At 42.3% G+C, this 16148-nt stretch overlaps 1 protein-coding gene across 6 annotated transcripts in view; it reads left to right on the top strand.

Annotated features, from left to right (window-relative positions):
- LOC143027617 (transmembrane protein 151B-like) overlaps positions 1–13443 on the top strand; it is a 457079-nt gene extending 443636 nt beyond the window's left edge. For all 6 annotated transcript variants that reach the window (XM_076188984.1, XM_076188982.1, XM_076188986.1 and 3 more), the window contains exons 7-9: positions 874–949; positions 1798–2007; positions 10661–13443. In XM_076188984.1, the coding sequence (XP_076045099.1) occupies positions 874–949; positions 1798–2007; positions 10661–11323 (949 nt within the window). In that variant the 3' untranslated portion in view covers positions 11324–13443. The remainder of the gene's footprint in view (positions 1–873; positions 950–1797; positions 2008–10660) is intronic.
- Positions 13444–16148: the final 2705 nt, after the last annotated feature.

The raw sequence follows: 16148 nt of genomic DNA, 5'->3' as shown, positions 1-16148 counted from the left end.
TCATGAATCGCCTTGGGTTCAATTTCTTTGTGGATTTTTTTTTCTGTAGTTTGAAATGTATTTTGCATATATATCGTGTTGGTAAAGCTCACATGGGGTAAGCTATCCTTTCACTACAGGTTAGAGGTCTAACAGTTGTCATGTATAGTTAATCGGATTTTGTCCCCATTCCTCAGTTAGAATAACATTTTAGAATGAGAGTATTTCACTGCAATGAGACCTCGTAGCCTAGAAACTATATCACTGTTGAACCCGATATTATTTCTTCATTTATTAACACAAACTTGCATGTGCATTACAATTATACATTGAAAAACAACGCACACACACACACACACACACACACACACACACACACACACACACACACACACACACACACACACACACACACACACACACACAAAACACACAACACACACACACACACACACACACACACACACACACACACACACACACACACACACACACACACACACACACACACACACACACACACACACACACACACACACAGACACACAGACACACACACACACACACACACACACACACACACACACACACACACACACACACACACACACACACACACACACACACACACACACACACACACACACACACACACACACACACACACACACACACACACACACACACACACACACACACACACACACACAAAGGCATTAAAAACCACTCCCATCCATTCCATCCCCTACATACTCGACTCCCCTCCACCCTCTTCCCTCCCTCTTATCTTGGCACCTCCTGGATGACGGGTCATCCCTGCATCCTGCCTACTGCAGTACTTATCATGTAGAGCCAACCATGTACTGATTCTCCATGATTTCGTCCTCTTTCCAGGTTCTCCAAAGGTTTTGCATTCGCCAACATTGAAGCTGCCAACGAGTTCGAAGACCAAAGGTCCAGGTTCTTTCAGGTGAGTCAAAGAAAATAAAATTTAAAATTTGTCCAGGAGGAATTTTAGTAAGACAACAGAATGAAGGGCAGTACAAGTTAAAAGTGATCATTATTTGTTTTTCAGTAAGAAGTAGTCTTGAATCATAAAAGAATGCTCCATGATTATAGTCAGTAAGCATATCACTACATAAGAACATAAGAACATAAGAACATAAGAATAAAGGAGACTGCAAGAGACCATAAGGCCTACACTTTGCAGCTCCGAATCCATCACCACCTGTCGTCCCCATCCATAAAGTTGTCTAATCGTTTTTTGAAACAACTGATAGTTTCAGCGCTTACTACATGGTTACTAAAACTCCTAAAATACTGACAACAAATAAGATAAGTATTAAGTACCCGAAATAAGGATAGTAAAATGGTGTTTGGTGGGAAGATACAATTCATTTTACTAACTCTTTTTCCCTCAACTGAATAGTTGTTTGGTGTTAGATCTCTGAAATGCAACATAGGCATGTGTGGGTTGGCTAGTTTGTGCCCGGTGAAGCTCCTCAGCTCGTATCCCTTCACGAAAAGAACCTTTCACAATTTGGGAAACTGTAATGTTATAGCACATTCGTAAATGTACATTTTAAACCCACTATTGGAGAAATGATATCAGAAGCAAGGAAAAACTGTATATTTCGACTACTAACTGTAGTCCTCTTCAGCTGAAGAGGACTACAGATAGTAGTTTTTCCTATACTTCTGATATTATTTCTTTCTGCTGAAGAGGACTACAAATAGTAGTCGAAATATACATTTTTTCCCCTGTACTTCTTTGTCCCTTGAGGAGAACCTTTCACGATTTCTTCTTTGTTCCCTCAGGAGAACGAGCGCCGTGACGACTACATGGAAATGCGCGAAGGCCTCGACCTGACCAACGTCAACTTCCGGGAGTTTCTGATCGCGCGGCGGGACACAAAACCTGTGCCGTGGTACTACAGGCACCTGGTCTTCTGGCTCGCCTCCTTCTTCCTTCTTTCGTGGCCTCTGAGGCTCATCATCGAGTACAACACTGCATATGTGCATTATCAGGTAAGGAACGTCCTTCCTACTTGTTTCCCTTGTTTCAGTCTCACACGTCTGCTGTGGCCCTATGTTCTCCTTTTCATCCATCGATAGACAGAAGCTCGCTAGCTGAGTGGGTTAGGGCGTCGTTACCTGCGGCGAAGGTCGAGGGGATAGTGGTTCGAATCCTGCCACCGGCGAAGCTGACCCAAGGGAATGGTTTATCAAATTCCACGTTACAAAGTCCTCTGTGAGGGGCACCGTCCTAGCCTTCCGATAGGAGGGAGTTTGTGACGTTAAACCATATCATCATGATAGATGGCGTAAACTGAAGAAAACGCCAAGAAACTATTAATTTGATCACGGTTAACATTCTATTCGCTAGAGTGAAGATGACGACTCCGGCCGCAGTCTATGTGATTCACCATGGTCTTGGATCCCGTGTTGGACTCGTGATCGACAGGTATTTCCCTCCCGGAAGAGAGCTCAGAGTTCATATATGACCGATCTATGGATAATGCTGTGATCTTACATGCGCACACACAACCAACTCCCCGCCCACGAGAGTAGGAGTAACGACTCGTAGGGCAGCAATACTGAAATTATTTCAGCCCTGGGCGGGATTCGTACTCGGACCGCTGTAGTAGCAGCTGAGAATGCTCGTGGCGAATGATCTTCACGTTCTTTCTCAACGTCAACCATCCGGGATCTCTTCAAACCAGCGTTGCCAAACCTTTTCCGACCATAGTATCCCCTGTTGTCATGTCTAAGCAGTCCAGCACCCCCATCTTGTTATTAGAAGGACAAAAGAAAGTGAAGTGTACTGCTTGATTCTTGATTCCTTAGAAGTGAAACAAATTGACAATATTGTTTGTAGAAGAAATAAGTACACCCTAGAACAATAAAATAGCATGAAAAAGTCAAATATGCACAACTGGGTAATCAATGATACATATATCAATGTGATTTTTGTTTGCATCAGTTCCCAGCACCCACTATAATTGCTTTCAGCATCCCAGGTTGGGAAACGCTGCTTCAGACTCTGAAACCAATTGTATTGTACCCCACCTTGGTTACATTTTGAGTTCCTGCCACAGCAATGCTCTGCTGATAAAAGGCGACCCGAAGCATATTCAGGGTGGCAGATTCGACTTAATCCTTGTGACTTTTGAAATTTGTCCTCATGCAACTTATTCAGTGTCACCAGCGACCATTGGTATTTTCGTTGACATTAAGGATATAACCTTTCCATTGGCAGGACATCATTCATAGTTGTAAAAACAAGCTGGCCGGGTGACCTGTCTTTGAGGGAGCTCTAGTGCAGGGGTTCTCAGCCTTACTTGGCCCATTCACCCCTTTCACCATCTGTCAGAATGTCATTCCCCCCCTCCTTTCCAAGATTGTCTGTTTCAAAAGGTGCATTCTAGATAATATGCAAATATTACTAAAAACCCTTTTATTTTTTCCAAATTAGTATATATTTTTCCCAAATTAGTATAAATCCAGCCCAGGTGACAGGCCAGATAGGCCAAAACCTATAATCGCTTTCCTCACCCCGTAAGCTGACTGTGGTCACAAATCACCCCCAGAAATCCCAAAATTCCCCCCTGAGGGTGAATTTCATCCCTAATGAGAACCCCTGCTCTAGTGGAATGATGTGAATCATATGATCGTACATAGGATGTGCCTACGTTCAAGACCAACTGTGTAGTACAATGTAGTTCAGTTCGAAGCTTTAAGAATCATTTAGATAAACACCTAAGCAAGATGCTGTAATGATTATAATCTATTTTATATTATTTGTTTTTGTTTTGTTATCATTTGTCTGTTTGATTCTCATTTATTATTAGTTATATGTCAATTTGTTATTATTTACTATTTACCTGTTTGTTTATTATTTAACTATACCTATGCATTTTTTGAGTATTTTATTTGTTATTTACATTATTATAGTTTTTATTTATTAATCTATTATTATTATTATTTTCTTTCGCATCCGACCTAGATATGGACCAAAAGGTCTCCTGTCGGCATGCTCTGCCTTTGTAATCCTTTGTATCCACTCTACAAAGACACACCGGTCCATGATGAGGCACGACATCTATTGGTACCATAATTACGAGTTCAAACGACCAACCACAATGTCCACATGCTTTTGCTCACGTTTCGCCAAAATAGGAGCCATAAAGAGCTATTCAATCTCCGGGACGTTGTCCGTAATGCTTAAAAAGGCAGTAGGACGAGTACGGTGGTAGATATTCTTGTATTGGTGTGAGGGGTTACCTGTCACAGCTCCCCCATGAACCTCTTGCCCAAGTCTCGTATAGGAACCGTCAGATCTCAGCCGAAACGGGCACTTCATACACCTGACAAAGAAGTGGTGAAACTGATTGGGGTATTCGCCTCCCTTTCCAGCGGGATCTCTCTCCCAAAACGAATATTTGCCATAAAAGGTTTACTACAAGACTAAAGAAAAAACAGAAATTAGAACATGGTGGTTCAGCTCGATGTGACTGGAGCTAGTTTTAAGCTGAGAATTGCGAGCCACACATGCAAATTCGTTTCTACAAATCCACATGTGAGAAGGACTTTGTCATTTACTCTGCTTTATGCTGCCTCACCTAGAGCCAGTAGAAGACATTGCGTTCCTGTGGGTCTTTAACACATCCTAGAAGGCTGGAAGACTTCCAACGAGGACAAGCCGAGGGAGATGGTGCTCTACAGGCTATTGCAAAAGTTGGGTCTTTTGCATGATCAGCATCCTTGAAGGCTGGAAGACTTCCAACGAGGACAAGACGAGGGAGATAGTGCTCTACAGGCTATTGCGAAAGTTGGGCCTTTTGCATGATAAGCATCCTTGAAGGCTGGCCGACTTCCAACAAGGACAAGACGAAAAAGATGGTGCTCGATAGGCTATTACGAAAGTTGGGTCTTTTGCATGATCAGCATCCTTGTAAGCTGGCCGACTTCCAACGAGGACAAGATGAGGGAGATGGTACTCTACAGGCTATTGCGAAAGTTGGGTATTTTGCGTGATCAGCATCCTTGAAGGCTGGAAGACTTCTAACGAGGACAAGACGAGGGAGATGGTGCTCTACAGGGCTATTGCGAAAGTTGGGTCTTTTGCATGATCAGCATCCTTGCAGGCTGGAAGACTTCCAACGAGGACAAGGCGAGGGAGATGGTGCTCTACAGGCTATTGCGAATGTTGGGTCCCTTACATGAATATTTCCATACTTATCACAAGGAATCAGGTACACCCAATAGTATGGTTATCCTTCTCAGCGCGGTCAGAGACACCAAGTCCATCGTGGTCTTCGTGGACTTGAGGAAACCGTGTGGATTAGCTACGATTCACTGGCTACTTGGATATCCTTCTTCAAAAGGATGTTCAGAACAAATATCTCATCTAGATAGAGAACTAGTGCGCGTGTGAGCTCTCAGTATAACGATGAGTCTCAGATTTTACAGGTAGATAGTCTATCGAAATAAACGTCATGTAGGGACGGAGACTTCACTAGTACGACGTTTCACATGTCATTACAACTTTTTCAAGTTGTAACGAGCGAAACGTCATACTAGTAAAGGCTCCGTCTTCACATGGTGTTTATTTTGATAGACTTATCGGCAATTGCCACTTTCAGACATCTTAGATAGTGGCATCACAGGATAAGGTCCTTAACCTTACCCCGTTCAATATCCTTATGTCAAACATCCTTGAGTTCTCTTTTCCACTTGAGTGTACTGTATTTTGACAACTTTGTCGTGGGTTCACCCGGAGGATATCAACACTTCTTCAAAGCACAGCGATGCTACTGATACTAGAACCGCGGGGTACTGTAGGGTTAGTCGAGTTCTTGCTTCCAAAATCAGAAACTGTAGAGTTTGTAATCAGGAATGAGACTCTTCTCATCCAGGCTTTACTCTGGATTAGGACCACCTGTTCCAGTACCTGTGCGTCTGGATAGATGTGAGACTCACCTTTGACTAGGAAATGTCTTGTCATAGGTAAAGCGTTGCGGATCGAAACACGGTCACGACGCAATAAGAACGAAGACATTCGTATTTATTCAAGTTATTCAGATATTTTGTGTCTAAGGGGTTAGGTTTATTACAGACCACGCTTCCCAACTTTCATGGTTGTCCAGGGTACAATCTATGCGATTTTGAGAAACCTCAACATGAAGGTATTAGGATTACTATAGGGCTCCTAAGTAGACTAGGGTTCCGAACATCCACCTACACGCATTGCATCTTCCCTTGGCTTTCATTGACAAAAAGTTAGTGACTGACCTCCTGGTAAAAGCCTTTCCGGCCCCAAGAGAAACGTTACTTCGTTGTGGGCTATTTACGGCCCTGGAAAGGATTGAAAGCCTCCCTTCTCCAGTCACCTGGCTCTCGCAGTCTGCCAAGGTCCTGGATGACTTGGAGCTAGGGTCTGTTTCCCCTCAGGAGGGTATGGATCTGTAACATCCGGAAAAATAGTGTTCACCACCATGATAGTCTGCTCCTTGGATCATTCTTTGTTAGAGCCTTTCCAGAATAGAGTTTATGTGACATTCCACCCGTACATGCTTAAGCCAAGGAGACAATGCTCGCTGTAGCGCACCTGGGAAGTGCTGTTTATATCATATATGGTTCTGTAGGACCCAAAAGGCCATGAACAGCGGGATCTACTTTCTTAATTATGATCTGACCTTCGGTTAAAATCACTGATTTCTCTGCCTCTTTAAGGAAAAAAAAAATGCAATTCAACATGCTTTCTTCTCACAGTCTAGTCCTGTAGTGATCATACCGACTCAAGATCTGTCATAGATATTTCAAACTATTCTCATGCTATTGACAACGTTCACTTTCTTATCTCAATTCACTCCTACAACAGGAACTCAAACTACAGGGTAGCTATGTGACCATCAACTGGGCGCTAAGCCACATCAGCGTCCAGGGCATATAAGATCTGACACAGTGCAGCTAGGTCTTGAAAAAGACCCAGGGCTGACGTCGTTATTCTTCCTAACAAGAAGATGATTCCATCATCACAAACTTGAAACAGAGGTCTCCGATCGAACCAGATTGACCGCGAGGTCAATACGCATGAGCCTCTTGTATTCTCCCGCTTGCCTAAGTGGTGTATTAAGGTTTGTTTCATAGACCTTGTTTGGAGGATCACTGCATCTGGTAAGTCATATGTCGAAGTACAGCTGAAGGTCATTGGTATCGCTGCTGTCAGACGTTCGGCACTGAAATGCAACACTTTCTGTCCGGTTGTCCGTTAGTTACTGCAATAATTAGGAGATAACCATCCACGGCATTTGAGGATCTTGTGTACCGATTCTTCCTATAACAGTGCGCCTATAAACTACCTCCTATGTAGCAGTACAAGTTAATGACCAATTATACTACAAGTCTACATCAGTGCCAGTAGAGGGACCAAGTTACATAAGTATTTATCATGCAATTTACAGGTCATCAACCCATGAATTAGATGAGAGGATCTCGAGAATTATCCTCAGGCAGAACATATAATCAACTGAAAATGACAGGTTACTTAGTGTCATTATCTTTTATCGCTACAAGAAGAAATCTGACCCCTTAAGAACAACTGTGTTGTGCAAATATAAGGATTGCGGGTATACCGTACTACGCATATTACGTGATTTATGCCATTTATTTCATCTTATTTTCTCTATTTATTTATTTATTGTTATTTATCATTTTTTATCTGTTTTACAAAGGATTACAAAGGCGGAGCATACCGACAGGAGACCTTTTGATCCATATCTAGGACGGATGCGAAAAAAAAATCATATTAATAATAAAATGATAAATAAAAACTATAATAATGTAAATAATAAATAAAATACATAAATAAATGCATAGGTATAGTTAAATAATAAACAAACAGGTAAATAGTAAATAGTAATAAATTGACATATAACTATTAATAAATGAAAATCAGACAGACAAAAGATAACAAAACAAAAACAGATAATATAAGATAAATTATAATCATTACAGCATCTTGCTTAGGTATTTATCTAAATGATTCTTAAAACTTCGAACTGAACTACATTGCACTACCTGTGCAGGAAGTTTATGCCATTCATTAACTACACGGTTGGCAAAGTTGTTTCTACCCACTTCCAAATTGAATCTATTTCCGGACAGTTAGAGACCATTGTTTCTTGTCTGATTCTCATTCAATGTGAAAATTTGGTCACTTTTGTTACATGTTAACAATAGTTAACATGCACATTCCCCCCCAATCATCCCCCACAGTTCCAAACACCTTCAGGCCTCAACTTAGCCAACTAGCCTCAATCCCCAACCTGATCATGGGTGGTGACTTCAACGCCAAGTCATCGGCCTGGTATGTCGACAACCCTGACACAGACAGAGGGCTTGATATACAGACTCAGTATTTGATTATTTATTTACTTATGATAAATTATTATTATTTGTGTTTATTAATATTTACTATTTATCTGTTTGTTATCTATCATTGCTTTTTTATTCTATTTAATTATCTATCTATTTTTTTCCGCATCCGAACTAGTTGTGGACCAAAAGGTCCCCTGTCGGCATGCTCTTCCTTTGTAATCCTTTGATCCTTTGATTTCGACCAAACTCGATGTTTGACGAGTCACTATCGGAATGACTTAACACATATCTTGACATCAAATAACTCCTCTTTTACTCTTGAACACCTAGAAAAGGGCGCTACTACACAAACAATTGAAGATGACTCTAGGTGACTTGCAATTTACCTTTTCTCAAGATTAATTTCGGTTTTCTGTCTATATGACTATATCTCTATTTCCCTTCCCCAATTTGCTGGTGAGTTGGATCACTGCCAGCTTCCTACTACTTCTCATATCTCCAAAACCGCGGCAAATAATAGTCTTACGCAAAGTTCTACAAAGGTGCTTGCTGTCAATAGGCGCTTTCATATCCAACAATCCTTTCATTTTCTTCTATGCAAAGCTTTCCCTCCTGTGAGAGACTCTGGTCTGACATATATCCCAAGATGCCGTGATCCCATGTAGACTTCCTTCATACAGACCATTACTCATGTATACGAACGACTCTAATCATAACATAGACATGAATCACTGAAGAAAGTTTTACACCTGATGAAAAGCATACATCCTCAACGGGGTATATGCATAAAGACAAAAGTGATGCATTAACACCATCGCGTCGAAATACAAAGCTATATACTTCCACCCCAGGGGACATAACAGGATAAGCGAAGGGTTTGGCTTTAGAATAACCAACATTTTAGTGATGGATCACACTAGTGCGTTGGGAAGAATACTGGACAGTAGCTGACCTGTACCCCATGTTTCTGCACTAAAAGAATTAAGTGTAAGACTGTTCTAGGTAATATAAAATGATCTACAACTGGCATCAAAACACCGATTCTATTTTGTATAAATATACATGTATTCCATGTTGCTTCGCGCTTCAAATCATTGGTACGATGACGTCAGGAAGCCAAAACGTATTCAACAACGACAAAAAAAGTGCGCTTGCCCGTTGATTGGTCACAACATAAACTACCTTACGTATTGGTGTTCAAAAAACGTTGTAGACGACTATGTAAGGAGAACTGGACAAGAGAAAGAGCACAAAAGCAAATAAAAGAGACAAGAGAGCCAGTGGCAAGAGAAAAGAAAAGCAAAGACAAGAGATAAGAGAAGCAAAGATGAGAGACATGAGAAAGCTGAAAGAATAGACAAGCAGAGAAGCCGACGCTCACGGTTCATCTTAGAATTACCTAGAACTTCTCTACATCGTCGTTACTACCTTACCTTACCTTACCGGGGTGACGTATCAACTTGGACGTTGGCCACCATAGATCTCCATTCCTGTCTGCACATGGCTCTTCTTAACAAGATGGGATTTGTTATTTCTTCTCCTACAGACGTCCTTAATCCGTCTACATATTTTCTGTGTGGTCTTCCTCTTGCCCTCTTTCCTCCTATTTTTCCTGTTAGGCATGTATGTTCTAATTGTTGTTACTAAAACTCAACTAAACAAGTCCTTTGGACGTCTTCGATTGCAGTGGACAATCATAGGTTAATGAAATCCATGTATAGCATCTTCAAGTGAAGTAGCAAGTCTTCGCCATTCGAGTTATTTCGGATGTCATCTCAACGACTACTAGAAAGTTGAACACGTCCCTCTGCCTCCTCTCTCTGTTCCAATAGACTATTACAACCTAGTTCATCTCAAAAATGTTCCCCAACAACCAGAAGAATTCTTTCCCGGAGGTTATTGCGCATCTGTCTCTCATCAAACTACTTATCTGTTTCCAAGACCTCAAGAACGTTCCAGACGATTTCTTTCAACCTTAAACAAGATCCAGCAATCCAAACCTTCTGCTCCTGCAAAAACAGAGATAATTTGTTAACTGTTTAAATAACCATGTACGATTTATGTGAAACATGTATTAATTTTCATGCTTTGATGATATTTGAGATTTTCATGTACTTATAGTTACTCTCTGCATTACGTTATTTTACTTATGTGGATTTCTGTTTTTCTATATTACATTTATCCTAAGTGTGTGTGTGTGTGTGTGTGTGTGTGTGTGTGTGTGTGTGTGTGTGTGTGTGTATTAATACATTTATCCTTTAATCTATGTATTAATAAAAACCCTCATTCTTCGTCGCAGGTCACGAAACTCTTCGGTGTGAATTACATCACACCAGGCAGCGGAGGCGGTCGCGCCTCCAGAGGTTCTCAGGGAGGTGAGAGCACTGAGCTCGAGCAGACCATCGCCAACAACTGCACGATGGTGCCATCGTACAGCGAAGCCTTACTCATGGACTCGATGGCCACGAACGCGGTGCCGTCTCGCGTCATCGACGCTAACGGCAACATCAGAGGTGCCACTGGTTTGCCTGTCACCTTCTCCTCGTACAGCGTCGGGTCCTCCTCAAGAGGTGGAGGAGGGGGAGGAGGTTGTGCAGGTGGCGGAGGACTCGGAGGAGGTAGCCGGAGGTCCCCGAGGGGTTCTCTACGGTCCTCCCTGTCCGGGGCACCGTCCGTCTCCCGAACCTCCCTGCACAACGGCTGGGTGCTCTATCACCCTTGCCCGCTCGTCGAACGCACACCCGCGGACCCCTTTCACGGGAGAGCCTCCACTGTCCTCTCCCCGTCAGCCACCAACGCCCCTCCCACCTACGACGACGCCCTGCGCGTTTCGGCGCCCTTGCTGGGGTCGATGTCGCCCTCGCCCTTGCGTCGGTCGCACACAGAAAGGGACATCCCTTCCACGCCGCGCCTGTTGGAGCCTCGACGGTCCTGCAACTACGACCTTGAGACGCGACTCTGACGGTTCCTCCATTCGTGTGCCCAGCAGGAGCCTCAGGAAGCCACTGGGGAGAGCGTAAGGCCTACCTCAATTTAACAGTGCCATAATCATAAAATCGTAGGACAGGATCATGCCACGGAGAAGGAAATAAAAAGCTGGAGGGACAGTTCAGGAAAGAATCAGGTAATTGTGAGAATGAAAAGACAATTATTCCCTGGTTACGGTTCAACAACCCGAGAGTTTTATAAAAGGTTAAGAAAGGGAGATTAAACTGGTGACAGGCTTACAGAACGTGTGGGTCTATAGCACCCTAAGATTCCTGTACCTCTGGGAAATGTGCTTGCGAAACGCGAAGTCTCCGTGGACCGGGGGAACACCTGGTTCGGAGAAGATGCTGAAGCTGACCCGTGGCTGGAGAGTCCTGTAGTTCGATGACTTGACCAGAAAGAAAGGAGGTTCTTCTATGTCTAGGGTGGACCTCTGAGGAACTCGGCTCATCGTGGCATGCTCGTCTCTCGAGAGTCCTGTAGTTCGATGACTTGACCAGAAAGAAAGGAGGTTCTTCGGTGTCTCGGGTGGACCTCTGAGGAACTCGGCTCATCGTGGCATGCTCGTCTCTCGAGAGTCCTGTAGTTCGATGACTTGACCAGAAAGAAAGGAGGTTCTTCGGTGTCTCGGGTGGACCTCTGAGGAACTCGGCTCATCGCGGCATTCTCGTCTCTCGAGAGTCCTGTAGTTCGATGACTTGACCAGAAAGAAAGGAGGTTCTTCGGTGTCTCGGGTGGACCTCTGAGGAACTCGGCTCATTGCGGCATTCTCGTCTCTCGTCTATTTGACAACGCACAAAAAGCCCATCGTGATGATGTATATCATTCGTCGTTTCAAAGCTTTAGCTCCAGGTGCAATGAATCGCTGATGCATCAGGTCGCTCTTCAGTAAGCATGTTCTGAGTGCAGAAAAATCAAAGGTTATTGTATCTCGTTTAACGCTAAACGCAACTCAACGTTATCAAATCGGGAATATGTAATGTTTAGGGTCACAAGGAAATCAAAATGTCTGCTACGATGCCAAAGTGAAATGGAATATGTACTTATCAAGTGAACCAATAGTTACCTATTTCTACTGCCCCCTTTCAAGATGACACAGTATCAAAAAATAAATCAACAATTATTCTATTGCCATTTGTGTTAATAATGTGAATTAATAGTGGTTCTTTACGAACAACTAATAATGGTGGAAAGTACCTGAAAATAATCAATACGATTAGTGCAAAAAGATGCAATTGTACAAACACTTGTAGAAAAAAAGTATACAGAAGGAAGTTTAATTCATAAACGTATAAGTAAATAATCGTTAGTGTCAAAGTATGTGTATATACACATAACTAAGGGAAAATATTTGATAAGCAGAAGAATAAAGAAGTACGTGTAATCACGTGAATACACACATACGCACACACACGCACGCACACGTATACACACACACACACACGCACGGACACGTATACACACACACACACACACACACACACACACACACACACACACACACACACACACACACACACACACACACACACACACACACACATAAATTCAAGTGTGTTATAATGTATTTATTTGTTATTATTATTATCATTATTATCATTATTAATGTTGGCGATGAATGTATGCGTTCACACGTGTGTGTATGCGTGTGTGTGTGTGTGTGTGTGTGTGTGTGTGTGTGTGTGTGTGTGTGTGTGTGTGTATACACGTGTGTGCGTGAAATCATTCCGAGACATTGCTAATTGTAAGATTTGGAAAGTTGGTGCGCTTTTGTCTTCCTTGTCCTTCGCCTCGTCAGTGCTCGTCCGCCTTATGTCAGGAGTGAATAAGGACTCTTGCCTTTCCGGAGTTCTGCCCTTTTATGAGGTCTCTTGCTGCTTGCTAGCACACTAGCTCTCTCCATGCCGCACCAAAGCAGATGTCAGTGCTTGTGCAGCTTAATATCAACGCTGTTAACAGTCTCTCTGGTTTTCTTTGCAGCTAGACTAGTCTGGCGAGAGTTGTGTTATCAGCGCTGGTCTGCAAAGTGTTAGCAACGGTCAGTATTTTCGCTGGAATCAGCAAATCTAAGGAAGAATAAAATTGGGAAACTGTTATGCGTGAAAAATTAACCTTATTTTTACTTGCATTTATGAGACGAACTATTGTTTTTTATCTGTACGTGACTCGAGGGTAAGTGATGAAGATGTTGTATTAACTTGGTGAGTAAAAGACGGATATGGTAAGTTATCTTAAAATGTGACAAAGAATGGCTTAGATTATAAGCTATGAAATATTCCTTTCCCTGTTCGTAAGATTTATAATCAGTAAATGCATTTAACAAAATTTTCTTGAAAGCATATAGAAATACATACACTTCAAGGTATCAAATTGCTATTCCTGTGAATCAAAGATATATATTTCTATCTTGATGCTCTATTTCACATCCATTTTTTTCCATGATATGTATGTCCAAAGTTTTACCAGAATGATAAGTTTCTTCATTGTAAATGATATTTTCTAAAAAAAAAAAAAAAAAAAAAAAAAAAAACACTATCCTAATCTTGCTTCCTGGAAAAAAGATACTTCAGAATGCTTATTTGTAAGAGGAAAGACATGCAGAGCATCTTAAAGAGCTGTAACCAAGTATGAATTCATAACTTGGGTTATAAACATCTGCAATCTGCTGTCCTATCTTATGGGCTCCGGTTCGAGCCTTGCAACGGCCGGATTTGATGCCCGGGATTAGAACCGGGGCCTTGAGTGACGCTAGACCAAAGCTCTACCAACTGAGCTAAAGGATCTCTAAAAGTCTCCAATTTGGAGGTTGATCTAACGTCTGAAGAACTAAGTCGACTGCTAACTGCCGTCCTTACTTAATTTCACGGAGACTCAAGCTCAACTCATAGCCAGTTGTTGAAGCTATACTTCTTCCATTATCTGGTGACCCATAGGGCGTGGCCGGCAAAACCAGCAGCGGTACCACGTCTAAACTATCTCCAAAGAAAACGGGGAGACACCGTTTTCTTTATATTTGCATGTATGACAGGTATAATTAAAGAGTACAAGAAGCCCGAAGACCCACACTCAGCTTCTCTACGTATTTACTAACCCCTACCCCCAACCCACGCAAATTCCTAGGTCGGGAGCCGGGGCCTGAGATGCCACATCGTTTGAGAAGTCTCTTCTTTTCTTTACATGTATAACGACTACTCATATTACCTACCATTTAATGAAAAGATCAATATGCATTTAGAATATTCCATGTTAACATACTCGGGGTAGTGGACAGCTTCCGGTATATGCTGAATGTTTTAATTCAGTACGTGAAAACACGTCAGATAGCACCTTGTGGGTAACGAGATAATGTAAATAGTGTAGTGCGAATCCTTGATGGGCTTTCGTCGTTGTAATACCTGAATAGAATCGCCATTGACAACCCCTGAATAGGTTTACTGGGAGCTGTGACACTTCCTCCACCACCTCCCAACCCCAGCCCCCGTCACTCTTTTTGAATGAGGCCATAATCGACCGGAAACCCCACATGGAATCCCCTACAAAAGAGCTTTTTCGGTAGGGAAAAAAAAAAAAAAAAAAAATCGTCCAGTAGGGAAGTGGTCAATTTAGGTGAGCTATAGTCCGTTTACTGATTAAAGGGCCGCCGCCGAAAAAACAAAAAACAAAACAAAAACAGCTTGATGGTACCAATGATGGAAAGTGTCATCTGAAAAGGGTCGGTCGAGATGAGCTATGTCCCATTCATTCACGTGAAGGATGCCATATACATGAATAATAACCTACAAAGCATTCAGTTTTAAGGGAAAGCGCCATCCGGCACAGAAGGGGTAGAAAATAAGAAATAAGTTAGAAGCCTAGACTAGGAGGCGGTTAGCTGCGGTCGAAGCCGTCACCTTTGCCCTAGGCCCTTGGACTGTTGGATCAGGTAGCCGTCACTACTGGGAATCAGAGAGAAGTGCGGGATTTGAACCTACAACTAATTGAATGTGAAGCCTGTACGTTTACGATTGTACCATCAGCGGAACAGGCTATGGTAATGGTAATAAACACTTCATACATGGAATCTCAATTCCTTCGGTTCTCCCTTTCATGTGTTGTTCCAATATCTATGACCTTCCCCGTATACGTATATCAAAGGCTCTCTTCCCCCTTACACGGGAGGTAGCCAAAAAACAAAGACATAGAAACCACTCCCACCCATTCTTTTTCCTACATATTCCACTCCCCTCTACCCTCTTTCCTCCCTCTTATCTCGGCACCTAGTGGATGGCGGGTCATCCCCGCATCTTGTCCACTGCCCTGGGTCAGAGGCATTGTCACAAGACACAGCACTTCCACAGTAAGGCCGCTTCATTAATTCGGGGACCCCATCCTTTTTGAAGGGAATATTATTCCGATCCATTCCCAATGCCAAATTCCAAACGGCTCAAAACCCTATTCCATATTGTACTTAGGAATTTTACATCGGCCCTTTCTAAAGTGCAGATTTACAAAGTAAATTTCTAATTCATTAGAAATTGATATTTTTCTATCTATTTAGGCTGATGAAGGTATGAGTTTTTTCATTCACCCGAGTAAAATCTGATACTTGTCCAAACGTTTAAATCTTATTAAAAGTAATCTATTTGAATGCGGGCTTTTCTCAGTTACCTTGGATGACGTCGGGCAATCTTATCAAGTTGTAATTCCTTTCAATAGCAAACTTTTAAATCCTATCTCATTGGCAATCTCCAATTATTTGTAGATAACAAGTCTCATTCAACTAAGGGAAGAACTCTAAATGTTGTACTCGCTAAGCATTT

This window comes from Oratosquilla oratoria, chromosome 8, assembly GCF_046742065.1.
Source record: "Oratosquilla oratoria isolate Oo_2021 chromosome 8, ASM4674206v1, whole genome shotgun sequence".
NCBI classification, from domain to species: Eukaryota; Metazoa; Arthropoda; class Malacostraca; order Stomatopoda; family Squillidae; genus Oratosquilla; species Oratosquilla oratoria.
Note: the sequence above shows the minus strand (reverse complement) of the source record. Positions and strands in the feature narration are given on the sequence as shown.